Raw genomic sequence first — 15,493 nt, 5'->3', positions numbered from 1 at the left:
GTACAGTGGAGGTGGGTTGGCACAAAGGTGGTGCAGTGTGGGCTGCCGGTTACCCTCCCCACTGTGGCGGGTGGTGGTGGGTGTTACCCGCTGGGTTAGTCAAACTGGCTCTGACCTTGGAATCCCCTCCCCCGCTGCCGCACTCTCCCTTGTCGTACCACCACTTGTTTTTCAATTTGTCCAAGAGTCCCTGCTCGTTCAGTTTTAACACTGCCAGGTTAACAGGGTTTCTTGAAAATGATAATAAAACGATAGCCATTAGGGGGAAAAGAACACTCTCGGTCGGACACATGTATAGTGAGATTGGTTTTACGGAGGTGGTGATCATGACAACTGCTTATATGGCTACGGACATGGAGCAGGGACGTGGGCTCTGGATGTAAACAGTACATGTCTGATATTTGTTAGTTGTATATCTGTAATGGATTGGAATGCTGGGTGGCCATATTGGAGTCAGGTTTTACCAAGCAGAGGGCTCTCAGAGGGAGGCAGAGCAGTCACCAGACACATGAAGATGCTTTAGATACAGAAGTCAGTCTGTGTGGATGGTAATCTCCTTTCAGTTGTCACTAGCATTTGTGTCACTACGGCAACTGGCCTCTTCAGTAGTCACACCGTAACACTGCCCAGGGGTTTGTGTTGTTTATTTACACAAACCTATCAGGAATTAATCCATAAAAGCTCCTGAGACAGGTGTCAGGGGCTTCAGTATTTACGCTGTCAGGTTCACTTGTGTGCTAACTGTTGAGTGTGTTCCGTTGGTAGCCTCAACAAATGCGCTGGACAGCTGAAAGGAAATGCACAACTATCTGAACCAACACATCCAATGCATCTCCTTTACGGTTGTCTGTCTGTCTCTCCTTCTATTTCTAGGTCTCTAGATTGTGAATGTATTTATTTCTTAGAGCTGGCCGGCTATGTGGAAGAATAATACATATAGTGCACTACGTGTTTGCCTTGGTTTGGAATTTTACTAAATTTGCCAAAAAGACATGCTCCTTTTTTCATTTTGTTCTAATTTTATAAGGGGTTGGAGGATAATATTATTCTACTTCCCTCCATAGGGGATGCAGACAGCCTTTATTTACATCACAGCTGTAGAAAACACATTTTAGGAAACACAGCTGGTAAAACCTTGGAATTCTTTCTCACATTCAAGAAGAAAGAAAGAAATCATGGTGTGTGTGTGTGTGTGTGTGTGTGTGTGTGTGTGTGTGTGTGTGTGTGTGTGTGTGTGTGTGTGTGTGTGTGTGTGTGTGTGTGTGTGTGTGTGTGTGTGTGTGTGTGTGTGTGTGTGTGTGTGTGTGTGTGTGTGTGTGTGTGAGCGTGGCCATGAATGGTCCAGAGACCTGCTGGTTAAATGATAGTTGGTCAGTTGGTTGGAGGCTAGTGGATGGCGGGTGGGGGGTGTTCATGGAGGCATGGTACAGATGGGATTACTGTATAGTACTCATGATACAAACAGCAGTTATGACAGAATCTGTGTTTCAAATACATTGTTAATACAGGCTGTGAATTGAATATCAACTGAGCATGGATCCTTTTTCACCCTCCCTGGTTCAGCTAGACCAGCGTTGAAATATCAATGGTGAAATCCAATCTAGACTGGCGTTATGTGATCTTTAAAATGCCGCTTGGCACAGCAGGTATGATTGAACCTGGCCTTTTGTATTCACAGGACATCCACTCCCGCCTGAGTGGATGACAGAACTAGTTAATCTGTCCCTCTGACAATGAAGAAAATACAAAAGCCCCAAATTTTGGCTCCTTTTAATACAATGCCTTTTAAGAATGTCCATTAAACTCCAACTTCCCTGACAGTATCTGTCTGTGAATGCCCAGGTGGCAGCGGGTGAATACCACACACTGCTCTGCTAGTAATTAACACCATAACAGACAGATAATAAGAGGCCATCTTCAGCACTTGTCCACAGCTACACTGTAGGTCCCAACCCACCAAGACTTACTGCAGGAGAGAAGATTAATTTCACCACTTGTCTCATCACTAATGCAGTGTAGACTTGCTGTCTGTATGGAATCTAGTTTGTGGTGAAATGTAAATCGGGCCCCAGAGTGAAGCTTTAGGTGTCCTTTTCAACCTCTGTCCATCCACCAAATATGTATCCTTTGGTGAATCCTAAGTGCATTTGAATGTGAGGCCATGTGAGGTCTCCTCACAAGGCGGCTTTCATTAAAATGAATGAGGCGCATCAGAAACAGATTAAAACGCTTCCGATGCCCCCCCCCCCCCCCCCCCCCACTCCCCCCCCCCACTCTGTCTGTGATGGGAAGAGAATTATAAATGGTTGGTTAAAGTGTGAATATTATGCAGGATTATAGCCGTTACTTTTGAATTTCAGTGTGGGTTAGTATTCTCATACTGTGTGGTCGATTATCATATCACATGAGGCAGAAATCACAGCAAGTCTGTGGATGTCAGGTTCAGGACATGAACGCTGGCGTAAGTGGAAAAGATGTGACCTCCTCAGCTGTGGTCTTGCTCTAAGTGCGGCGTTGGTGTGCCAGAGAAAACATGTTTTTTATTCATAATGAATGAGAAAGAGAATTCAATTTGTGTGTGTGTGTGTGTGTGTGTGTGTTCAAGCATGTGTGTCTTATGTGTTATGCTGCCATACGTGACACGTCTGAACCCACTTAAATGAAGCTGTGTGCGTGTGAGAGCCTCCTTCAGAAAATTCAGAGCAGATCATCGCTGAAGGAGGCAGCCATCGACTCGTAGTACATTAGGGGCCATGTCTACACTCAGAGAACGCCTTTTGAGCTGAGGAGCGCTTTGGATACCATGTCCATAGCACTCACACACAGCGCAATGCCCGCACAGTTTGAACCCATCCACCATTGAGGTGCTCACTGCTCAAACGACCTGTCATCTGCGTTAGCTTAGCTGAAACAATGTGAACATGGACTTCTCCTGGTTGTAGTAATGATTCAACGTCAGGTTGTAAATTATCAGGTTGTCACATACAATCAGGAGGATCAAATGACCGGCGCTGCTTTCCAAAAGTTGAACTGTTTCCAGCTTGAAACGCCCAGGGCGCTGCACCAAAAAAAGTCGGGAGGGGTGAAGCGCATCTTTACCATAGAAATACATGGAAGACTGGCACTGCCAACTCAAAAGGCGTTCTTTGTGTACACGGCCCCTTATGCTAGCGCTCATACACAACAAGCCTGAACCTCTGACAGACATACAGGACACTGGCAGAGGTTCAGACTGGCTGCAATACATAGACACATGGATGTAAGCCCAAGATGCTCTACAGACGTGCAAAAGTCAATTTGGGGTTAAGGCATTATGCAAAATTAATTTATGGACAAATCTGAGGTTAAAAGAAAAAGGTTTTGTGAGAATTGCGTCATGCAAGGATATATAGTAAATCTGACAAATTATATGTGAGTAAAGCAAAATGTGCCAGGTGTCGCTAAACAGTGCGAGATGAATGCATGGTCAAGTGAAATGAATGTTTGTTGATCCAGATGGACCAATCAACGCATGAAAAATGTGATGGTGATCATCATGCAACGGGCTGATAAAAGCACTTCACACAAAAGGCTTTTATCCATCCACAGGCTGCACTGACAGATGATTACCTGAGGGCAGAGCCCTTGGGGGTGGCGATGCCATAACCCTTAGAGTCCAGATTCCCTCCCACCTTCATGGTGTCGCAGGGCTTCCGCTGCTCGATGTACTCGTTCATGGTGGACTCCAGCAGGTACGCGTACTTCCCCTTGGACCTCCTAACCCTCATCATTCCCTCGTCAGTGGTCTTCACAAACACGGACGGGTCCGCGGATTTCATATAGGACCACATCTTCTCGTAAACAGCTATCTTGGAGAGCTGGAAGGATGTGGAGGGACAGGGTGAGAGTGAGTGAGAGACAGACAGTGCTTTCTATGTGCTTTTTGTATTTGTGCATATCTCTTTTCACCAGCTGATCTCCATCAGGTCCTCACCCTGAAGAATTCTTTAGTGGATCCAGCGTCCAGCGTTCCATATGCTATGTCTGTCTGCTTGGCCAGGTCCTCAGCGCTCTCTATGGGAGACACCATCCTCTCCACTGTCAGGAAGGCAGCCAGGTTGGCCGTGTAGGATGAGATGATGATGAGGGTGAAGAACCACCACACGCCACCGACGATACGCCCAGAGAGAGACCTACAGGTAGAGAGACAAGTTCAGGTTTAGGGATCTGAATCGAGAACCGCATATTCTCATTTGAAAATCTGAATAATTATTCAGAGAATCAACATGTTATGCCCTTGAGCTTATTCCTTTCATCAATGCAGACATTTTTTCGGTTGCTCAATGTAAAACAATTACGGTATGTCATTTGTCATTTGAGCATTGTCATTTATTTTAACATGTTAAAATGTTATTAGGCAGACAAAACAGTTGAAAACCTGTGTAGATAGGTATTTTTCCACAGCAAAAAAAATATCAAGGATCAATAATGAATCAGCCTGATCGCTAATGGCACTGGTATCACTAAAAATAAGATCTCCATCTTTATTCAGGCTGTCGTAAACAAAAGGACACACATTAACCATTTAAATCCCTGTGCATTGGCTATTTACACTTCCATGCAATAGTTGCTGTACATTGTAGATGTGATTTAAAAGCATGGATATTAACAACATGGATAAATAACTCCAGCCTTGGAAAAATAAAGCAGTTTGTAACATTAAAGACATTCTCAAAACAAATAAATAAATGCCTTCCACCACTACACTACCAGTGACCTACATTCCATCACATGCTTGGTGGGCTTAGTCCAATGTGCTAAGACAAGATAACCAGCGCCACAAGGACCGCCTTGGTCCTTGGACAGCGCCTCAACCCTGCCAAACGCTGCTGAGATCCTCCAACAGGGGTCTACTAATGGTTGCAAAGTCTAGGCTTGTCACTAATGGTGACCCAGGATTTTGCCATGCAGTACCCCCCCAGCTGGCTAACTACCTGCCTGGGAATCTCAGGCAGGCAAACTCAGTGTTGTTAAAACTCACTTCTGTCTTTTTCTTAATTTATATCATTGTTGTAGCGTTTATATTATTCAATCTTGTTCATCATAACTTTGGATTGTATTTACTTCGATCTGTTTTTACTGTGAAGCACTTTGTAACTTGTTTATGAAAGGTGGTATTTGATTGAATACTTTAGGGGTGTGCCGATACACTAATTTCACCAAACGATACGATACGATATTTGGCTCACAACTTCGATACGATTTCGATACGATGCGCACTTTTTTTTATTATGAAAATATATGGGGGAGAAAAAAAGGAAATGCAAACAAATAAGTCTGTTTTTGCATTATTCAGACATGCAAACTTGTAGCTTTTCAGCTACAATAGCCGTTTTGAATCCAAATAGGGCAATAGTGTGACACCTGACCCAAAAAAAAACAACATGTTGTCACCCTTTTCACCTCGGGGCTGTTTGCATGCCTGATTATAATGATTGTGAAAAAAAAAACGATATTTTTTTTTCAAAACTATATTTTTCCCCCCAAAACGATACATATCGTCACGAAAACGTATCGCAACATATCGCGGGGCGATATATCGGCACACCCCTATTTATTAGTCAGAAATGTAAACAGGACGTGGTACAGTCAGACATTAAGGCAAAAAGGTAAAGGTAATAATATCTAATATTAACACATAAATAGATATTATTTATTATTCAGTTTAATGTTGTATGTGCAGTATGTACGTATGTTCTCTGGAACAAAAGATTAATTGCAGTAGATCAATGGTGAGGAGAGAACACCTAGATACTATTGCTCAAGCACTTTCAAAAACAAATGTTTGATTTGCAAGCAATCTCCCCCTGGAATAATCTTTCCCTCTCCTCTTCCTCTCCAAGTCTCTCCGAAGAAAGCCTGGATGGCTTAGAGCAGAAAACTCATTGCGTCACACACCATGGAAGAAGCGTATTTTCTGAATGCAGGATGCAATTCTGAGTAGTTTGTAGTTTTTGCTGTCAAGATAAATGGAACAACACAAAAAAGGGGGAGAAAAAAAGCACTAAACGAATAAAAAAAAAAGGATTTCTTATGAAAAAAAAGAAAAAAAAAAATATTTCTAAATATCATGTGCAAGGTTTTTTTGTTCTTTTTTTCTGTTTCTTATTTTTCTCTCTGTCTATGATGTACGCCTTCTGTAATGCAAACATGGTGCTTAATAAACACAGCTATAAAAAAAAAGAAAAAGATAAATGGAACATGAGATTATGTACGAAGTAGGAGAGAGATCGGTGATGGTGGGTGTAATTTAAAATGGCTTTGAGATGAAGGCGGATGATGAAAGCGCCCAGGAAAACGGAGAGACCAGTGTCAATGGAGACCAAACAGAGAGTGGATGCAGAGCTTGGCTTTGAAAGTAGGTGGTGTGAAATTAAAGCCAGGTGCAGGATAGGAGGACGGGAGGATGGCTTTTCAGAGATCAGTGTTCTTATGCAATGGTCAAAGGTTATGTTGTGGCTGAGGGACTAAAAACAAAGTGCCATCTTTATTCAAAGACCTCACATCACATCTAGAGCTCCTGCAAAACTTCAGCAAGTGAGTAAATGAATGATTATCAGGTCCTTCAGCCTGAATAGCTACTGATTAGCAATCTAATTAATGTCAAGTGATGAAGTATACATTTGTCAGTTGAATTCAGTTGTGCTGATATGTAACTGAGCCTTTAATCTGCTTCTCTGTAGAGAATGGGAGTCTGTATTCACATTGAGAAAGGTTGAGGTGAGATGAAAGAGATGTTCTCAGTAGTTCTCAAACCGTTTCACGTCAAGGACAAATCCAGTCAAATCAATATATATTCGGCCGCGGACCCCCATCTGAAAAAATGTTGTGCCATGGACCTCCAGAAGAGAAGCGTTATGTTAAAAAAATCAAAAACGATTAAAAAAATAAAAAAATAGCAGATGTACAAGCTCGCAGCGCAGCACAAAGTGACACACTGTGAGCTTGTATATCTGCTATTTGTAAATAGCCATGGTAACACATTTAGCTGGGGACCCCCCCAAGGACCCCGGGGGTCCCCGGACGCCACTTTGAGAACCACTGTTATAGAGATGGGACAGAGAGCTAGAGCGAGAGAGCAGCTTTGGCAGTAATCACAGAAACTGATGAACATAGCATTAAAGGAGGAGTTCACCCCAAAAAATATTTATTTTCTAACACACCCCATGAAGCCTTGAATACATGGATTTATTTTGTTTTTTGTCGGATTCCTAATCCAATAATTTGATGCCCGGGTGTATTTCCGGTAGGAGACACAAAGAATCTACTTTGTGTCTCCTACCGGATACATTAGCCGGTAGGAGACAGGAATCAAATTATTAGCTTAGTAATGCGATAAAAACACAAATAAATCCATGGATTCAAGGCTTCATGGGGTGTGCAATTGATAGAAAATAAGTCATTTTTTGTGTGAACTACTCCTTTAACTGCTACAGGCCTGTGGTGCTGGAGGTACAATCTCTAATCTTTCACTCTCTCCCTCCCTGACTCTCTTATCCTCTATTCACCATCCTAGTTCACTATCCTCTATTCACCATCACAGTTTTGGGAAAACAATTATGTTGCTATATCAGTGGTTCTCAAAGTTATTTCATGTCAAGGACCCTCAAAATGATATGTATTTGTCGGCGGACCCTCCCCATCTCAAAATATTTTTTGAGTTCAAATATATTTATATTCAAAGATTTGCACACACACATATATTAATAGCAGATCTACAAGCTCATAGCACGGCACAGAGAAGCCAAAGAAATCTAAAATGACAGTGATGCGTTCCCGGATTGAATGGTTTATACGCCCTCTCTTCTCTACATTATAGCAGGAAGACCATACACCTTAACGAGACATTCACCAAGGTTGCATTACTACAACAAAGACCGTATAACATCATAGCCGTGTAAATAATCACTGATTAATCTATTATTCACTGTGCCAATTAATTATTGCTGAGCATTACAATTAAAAGCAATAGAAACGGCAGCAGTAAATGTGCTATCATAAACGTGATTGTGTATAATGAGGTGTATGTGTGTGTAAATGTGTTGAATCAGCATGCCTCATGCCTGTGTGTACAGGCATGCACCCTCATGGGAGTTGTGCATCGTGTGTACATACTAGTATGGAGCAGAAGGAAGGTTTGTGTATAGCGTGTGTGTGTGTGTGTGTGTGTGTGTGTGTGTGTGTGTGTGTGTGTGTGTGTGTGTGTGTGTGTGTGTGTGTGTGTGTGTGTGTGTGTGTGGAGTTCGGTCTTCTAATACATTACTGTACATCATCCAGACATTGTACATCTCAGTGTCAGAGTCAGACCACCTCGACCCTCATCTCCTGGAGGACCGGGTTCGGGGTGTAGCACTTAACTCTCATTAGAATCCCCCTGGTCGGCCTCCTTTATTCGATATGCTAATTAGCACGACTAATGGCTTTAGCAAGTGTAAAAAATGAGACAGTTCTGGCCACATCACAATGGATTAGGAATTACAGAGGTTTAAATGGGAGAGAAAATTTGTGTCTAATTATAGGGTGATTCTAAGACAAATCGGGGACAGGACAAGAGGTTTCTGCTAAGCTGATTTGGGAGATGTGTTCTTAATGGATGGATACAGCGTCTTCTGATGAGACACAATTCAGAAGCGTTAATCGTATGCCAGGGACTCAACCATTTTAATTTATTGGGGGTCCCAATCTACACTCATAGCATGGGTATGTGCTGCCTGCAGCCCTGCACAATGCAGATACCCATAATAGAGTATGTTATAAATTGAGCAAAAATAAAAATACACACCAAATATCAAATCAAGTCACTGCACTTTTTGACCACATACCACACTGTACTCTCCACCTGACCTGCAACGTAACAAAAACACAAAAACAAAAACAAAGCCTGCAGATCTCCCACCTAAACTAAAACATCAACAACTCACCATATCAAACTATGCTGAGGGAAAATCAACGGTGGAAACAGAAATAAAGAGGGAAATAAATGAATTCCCAAAAGCTGTGCTGTAGCCTGCAACATGTAGGTCACATGTATGTAGGTGCGCGACGCATGGCACATCCACACAATACAAAGACAATCCAAATGAGCAGATCAGTTGAAAATGTAAGGTAAATAACTGCCTCGATCTTATACTGTGCGACCCTCCACTATTATTCAATTCAATTTAAATTAAAGTTCAACTGTAAACATGAATCCCAACAGAGACTTCTGTTGAACCCTTTCTGACTGGAGTCTGTGGTCTGAGGCTGTATTTATGGAGTATGTCTCTTCATCTACATTCAGTCTTTCTCCTCTCTCTATATATTACACATGACGTTTATTTGTCCTCTTTTTGTTTGTTTTGTTGGTAGAAAAAGTAGTCTACCACTCTACACAGTAACACAATGCATGCAGCTGAGTGCCTTTTTCTTAACAACACAACAATAGATTGTCAAGGCTTGAGACTTGTCTCTATTTTTCTCTTTCGCTCTTTCTTTCTCATGAAAGGTCAGTATTACCATGCATTTCAGCTAAAGTGAGAATATTATGGTAATATTGTTTTCCAGCCTGCAGTAAGTACAGTATGCCAAAGGCTGGCAATTACACTCAGCCAAGTGAGCGTCTAAAATTTACACTAAAGCGCTATGGTGCAAAATAGTGTTTAAAATGCCAGTCAACAGAGTAGTGGCTACTCTAACAGCTACTCTCTCTCTCGTTCACTCGCTCGCTCGCACGCACGCACGCACACACGTCGCACGCACGCACTCTATTCTATTGTCTGTGTGCAAAGAGTGTTGGTGCGTATCTATCTGTGGTTCTAACAAGCCGCTGGGTGAATGATGAGAGAGGCTGTACTGCCCTCAAGTAACCCAGAGAAAACCCTGGCAATACCTCACTGATCCACTGGGTGGAAGGAGAGCACTCGCTGTCTGCCCACGCACACGCACACGCACACGCACACACACACACACACACACACACACACACACTGCAAGTCACTCTAGTGAGGGACACATTGAGATTTAAGCTAGTTTTAATGATCGTTAACGTTGTGAGGAGACGTCTTCATCTTCATCTGCTTATCCAGAGTAGGGTCGCAAAGGCAGCCGTTCCAGCAGAGAATCCCAGACTTCCCTTTCCCTGGCCACATTAGCCAGCTCAGGACCCCGAGGCATTCCCGGGCCAGCACCGGGATATAATACCCCCACCTGCACCTCGGTCTGGAAAACCTCCTTGGGGAGGCGAACAGGACATATCCTTACTGGATGCCCGTATACTGTACCTACTCAACTGACTCCTTTCTACACAAAACAGCAGTGGCTCTACTTCGAGTCTCTCATATACAGTATGTGGAGGGAGGTCTGTGTGTGTGTGTGTGTGTGTGTGTGTGTGTGTGTGTGTGTGGGTGTGTGTGGGTGTGTGTGTGTGTGTGTGTGTGTGTGTGTGTGTGTGTGTGTGTGTGTGTGTGTGTGTGTGTGTGTGTGTGTGTGTGTGTGTGTGTGTGTGTGTGTGTGTGTGTGTGTGCGCGCACGCAAGCCATACATGCATGAGTGCGCGTGCGTAAGTGTGTGTAAGTAGCATGCGGTTAAACTCCAACGACAGAGCATTTAACTCGAGCTGAGAGCTGCAGCGCCGTACGAAAAGATCTGTGTCACTTCAGGTTGCCATGGCACACTCCAGACGAGCTGAAAGGAGGAGATTGGTCAACTCACTCCTTCTCCTCTTCCTCTCTCTCTTTTACCCCTCCCTCCTTCGCACTTCTAAAACCTATTAGGTAAAAGCAATGCCAGAACAGTGTTGTAAGATTTCTTTAAAAAATGTCCATGGATTGAGAAACCTGTAGATTCTCCAGCAGGCTGTTCCAAAGGTCAGCCCTAATAGCTAAAAGCTGCTTCTCCATGCCTTTTTGTAGCCTTTGGAACAGTTAAGTGACAGTGTAAGAGCATCTAAGGGCTCTGCTGGGCATATGTACATCTCTATGAATTCACAAAACCTGTGTCTGTCTGTGTGTCTGTTCCGGGCATAAGTCAGGCACCATCCAAAAAAATTCAAACTTAGAGTGCGTGTCACAGATGACCCAGGTGTGCAGTGCAGAGGGGGAATTCGGTCTGATCGGTTGTCCACAACCGAAAAAACATGAATGACTGTATCTGTCGGCCCACATGGTCTGTGGAAGACGCAGCAAATCTCTGTGTTTAGGGGGGGCAGGGGTGTAGGCATCAGCTTCCCTGATTGGCCAACCCAACCCATCGGTGTCACGTTTGTGCCACTGCACCAATAGAAGTGGTAGAGTGTACAATGGAACTCTGTCTTTCGTATTTGCATGTACATCATCAACACAATGGCAGCAGTTTTTGACCACATCAGAGATCCCAATATCTCCATATTTAGCCCAGTCTATCAGTCGTTTGATAGTGGGTACCGCCCTGGGTACTCTGAATAAGGGTACAATGGGTTCTCTGGAAACAAGTACAACGGGTATTGCATAAACATGTGGGGCATGCATTTCCAACTTAGTGTTCCCGACTTCAATCGTTCCCGAGAAGGCCAGTGCCCGTTTATAAGTAACCCGTTAATTGTATATTATGTCACGTTATTAGTACTGTGGTAACACCGCACTGGGCACAACGGGTTCAGTACTCTGACAACAGGTACAGCATGTATTACTCAAGATCATCACACCTCTCTCACACAGAGGAAACTTCCTTGAGAAACTGCAGATTCCAATTAGTTTTGTGTGAAGCAGGCAAGGTTATAACAAGTCCCTCTGGGAAACAGTTTTATATTAAGACAATAAAAAGTAAAGAGCTCAGCTGGTTTAAATTAACGAAATCAAACTTCTGGAACATAGATGCACTACGGAGTGCATGTGTGAGAGTGAATGATGTAATGAAAGCAACAGTAATACATTTTACAGTATGTACACACACACACACACACACACACACACACACACACACACACACACACACACACACACACACACACACACACACACACACACACACACACACACACACACACACACACACATTAAATGGTGCATTTATATCACACCTTTTATCCAAAGTGCTTTACAATGTGTATCACATTCACACACTGATGGCGTAGAAATTCAGAAATGGAGGACAACTGTGAGGACAATTGTCCTTGTCCGCCGAAGGAAAATTCATGTTTTATCGTTGAAAAAATATTTTTAGATTTAGGTTTACAATTAGGAAAATATTCAGGTTGAGGTTAGGGGCTATAGGTTTAGCGGTTAGGGACCGGTTACAGTTTTGTCTTATACTTGATTAGGCGCATGGGTGTCGCTCACCGAAAATAGCCAATCTACAAGCTCACAACGCGTTGCAGCACAACACGTTGTGAGCTTGTAGAATTGGCTATTTTCGGCTTCAGGGGTAGGGTTAAAAATGCCAAAAAAAGGAAAATAATTAATAATATAATTTTATTTATGACTGATTATACAATTTGTAATACTTATACTTAGTTATAAAATCACCTTCCTAAAATGTTGATGTCCTTACAAGTATAGTATACAAACATGTGTGCGTGTGAGCATGTGTGTCTTCAGTTCCATGCTGCTGGGCTGAAATAAATCAAGTGTGTCATTTACAGTCTACCTACCACAACAGCAATTTCTCAGCCTGACGGTCAGAATCATTCAATAATGAATAATGTATCTGCTGTAATATGGCAACCTGAGGTGAGCCACCCATGGTATTTGTCAATGCTCACATAATGTCTCATGTTATTTTTTTTCCACTTTGGGTCTTTCATTCTCCATGCATTGATATGTGCCTGTGTATGTGTGCATGAGTATTATCCATGTCCCACTACGAGGTGTGGAAGGTTAAGACACAAATAATGAAGGACAGAGAGAAGGGATATACAATCCCAATGAGATGAGAGGGGAAATGGCACATGATCAATTCATCCAGAAATACATTCAGAGAAAGGGGGGGTGGCAGAGAGGGGGATATAGAGAACGAGAGAGAGAGAGAGAGAGAGAGAGAGAGAGAGAGAGAGAGAGAGAGAGAGAGAGAGAGAGAGAGAGAGAGAGAGAGAGAGAGAGAGAGAGGCAAAAAGGACAAGGACAGTAAATGAGGACAGGTGGAGCGATGTGAGAACGCAGAATGGCTTATGAGAGGACCTGAGTGATGCTGCTGACATTTAGAAGGAGAACAGCAAACAAAACACACACACACACACACACACACACACACACACACACACACACACACACACACACACACACACACACACACACACACACACACACACACACACACACACACACACACACAAATTAAACATGTGTGCTGATTAATCCAGGACAAAGTGGTTGTTTCAACGTGTTCCTTGGTGTTATGTATGTGACTAAATGGAGATGCTGACAGACTGCTGAATGAACATTCTGTTCTCTCAGTTACAAACCCACAGCGCTTCTTCTTACCCTAAACACATTTATTTTTATGTGAGACTATCTATCTACAGTTACCATATTTACATTCCAATAAATCTGTTTTAATATCATGTTAGTATTACAGTTTGGGGTATACATTTTCTCAGATTTGCATGGTAGTTATCTTCTTCCCTATGTCATCATGCTGTTTTCTTTTGTGCATGTGCATTGTTAAACGCATTTACATGTCGTCGCTGTTTTGTGGAAACCTTGTATGTCAAAACACGTTACTTTTCAGGAAATGGACAAAAATAACCTGTAATTCAATGGATCAAATGCATTACTTAGTCACAGACTGACTCAACCACATTCAACCTGGCGTCCCTATTCTGGTCATTATAGTCGGCCCATTCAACAAATTAGATCAAACAAGATGTGGACTTCCATGATTAACCACTTCCTTCCTGTTTTAATGTCAATAGGAACGGTGGGGTAATAGCAAATGCAGATGAAAGCAGTATTTAATTATGCAGTAATATATCATTCAAGGTCGGCCATTATTCAAATAAGCATATAGCAAAAGCTCAGCGTATGCTTGAATCAATTAGTTTTCCTGTTAATCACATGACCGCCCATTTGCCCACGCAATCATGTTCCACAGGCGCACCACGCTTTGCCAAGGCTTTTTTGAAGCGGTGGTAACTGTAGCGACGCATCTCAGTGTGATTACCCCCTGAGGCTATAATCAAAAGCAGCATATACGGTAGTTATTTTTTTTCTCTCAGGCAACTCTCTGCATTCTCTTGCATTCACCTTTCAACAACACATGTATAAATTAGTCTGTCAATTTGTCTGCAAGAATAGAAAACGCACGCACGCACGCACGCACGCACGCACGCACGCACGCACGCACGCACGCACGCACACACACACACACACACACACACACACACACACACACACACACACACACACACACACACACACACACACACACACACACTTCATACAGGGTAAACATTCAGCATGCTGAAGCTTGACATACAGTAAGCTGCATCTGAAATCACATACTACATACTCATTGGGTGCGTTTACATGCACAATATTTATTCATTCAGAATGAACTCATTCCGAATAGAAATGTATACCCAACTGTTTACATGGCACCTGAATAAAAGTATTCCTGTTCCTCAATCGTTTACATGAGCAAATTCATTCGGAATAGAACTCTGGTCATGCGCAGAGTGCTTCAGGCCAGGTTGGGGACGGGGGGAGGGGGCGGGGGTGTTTGACAGGTAAACCTATGTATTATTTACCTCTGGCAGCCTTGGTAATGAATAATAACAATTTTGGCTACACGTACATGGATCTTTTTCTAAACGCACATTTTTGTGTGCGTTTGGGCCTTTCACTTTCAGCCACACGCAAACTGTGTTTTTGGCCGCTAAAACGGATATTTTTGTAAACGGATAAATAAGTGAAGGTTTTCCAAAACATGCGTTTCAGTGGATCTGTGTGGACATGTAATCCGGAGATTTTGAGAAACGATGACGTCATCGCGCATTCGCACATGGTCATTATAATAATAAATAATACAATAATACATAAACACCGGACCGCTCATGGTCATTATAATAATAAATGAAGAGAGAGAGAGAGAGCAACACTTACAGTCTATGAAACAAGGCACGCTCATTTATGGCTAAATAATGTCATACTTAATAATAAGACAGTGGTGGGAAAAGTAGCTCATTCACTGTGTGACGAAAACCCTCTTTTTCTGCGCCAAGCAGAACACACGGCGCGCACACAGATTGAATGTGGGGTCTGTCGTCCTAAAACACAATCGCCCCGGTGCCGAGAGTCCCTGCTTTATAGTGGTGTTCGATGTTTTTACATTGCCAACTCTCACATGTACATAAACGTTCAGATTTCAAATATAAAGTGCTTACCCCTGAGCCACGGATGTTACAAGGCGATCCGGACCGCGATAAGTACCTGTATCTCCCGTATTGTTCAATAAAAAGCATTTTAATCCGATCGTCGGCCATTTTCTACAAATTTTCTCCGAT

The 15,493-nt window shown here is 42.8% G+C and overlaps 1 protein-coding gene across 1 annotated transcript in view; it reads right to left on the bottom strand.

The window, feature by feature from the left end:
* The window catches only part of LOC311065370 (glutamate receptor 1-like), a gene marked incomplete at its 3' end in the record, with an annotated part of 64,287 nt that overhangs the window by 4,736 nt on the left and 44,058 nt on the right, over positions 1–15,493 (bottom strand). The window contains exons 12-14 of the mRNA XM_084085686.1: positions 3,974–4,172; positions 3,610–3,857; positions 116–230 (exon numbers count right to left, since the gene is read on the bottom strand). Coding sequence (XP_083941812.1) covers positions 116–230; positions 3,610–3,857; positions 3,974–4,172 — 562 coding nt within the window. The remainder of the gene's footprint in view (positions 1–115; positions 231–3,609; positions 3,858–3,973; positions 4,173–15,493) is intronic.

Source organism: Gymnoscopelus microlampas, assembly GCF_963454915.1.
Source record: "Gymnoscopelus microlampas genome assembly, chromosome: 18".
NCBI lineage: Eukaryota > Metazoa > Chordata > Actinopteri > Myctophiformes > Myctophidae > Gymnoscopelus > Gymnoscopelus microlampas.
The sequence above is the reverse complement of the archived record's forward strand: the minus strand, read 5'-3'. Positions and strand labels throughout refer to the sequence as shown.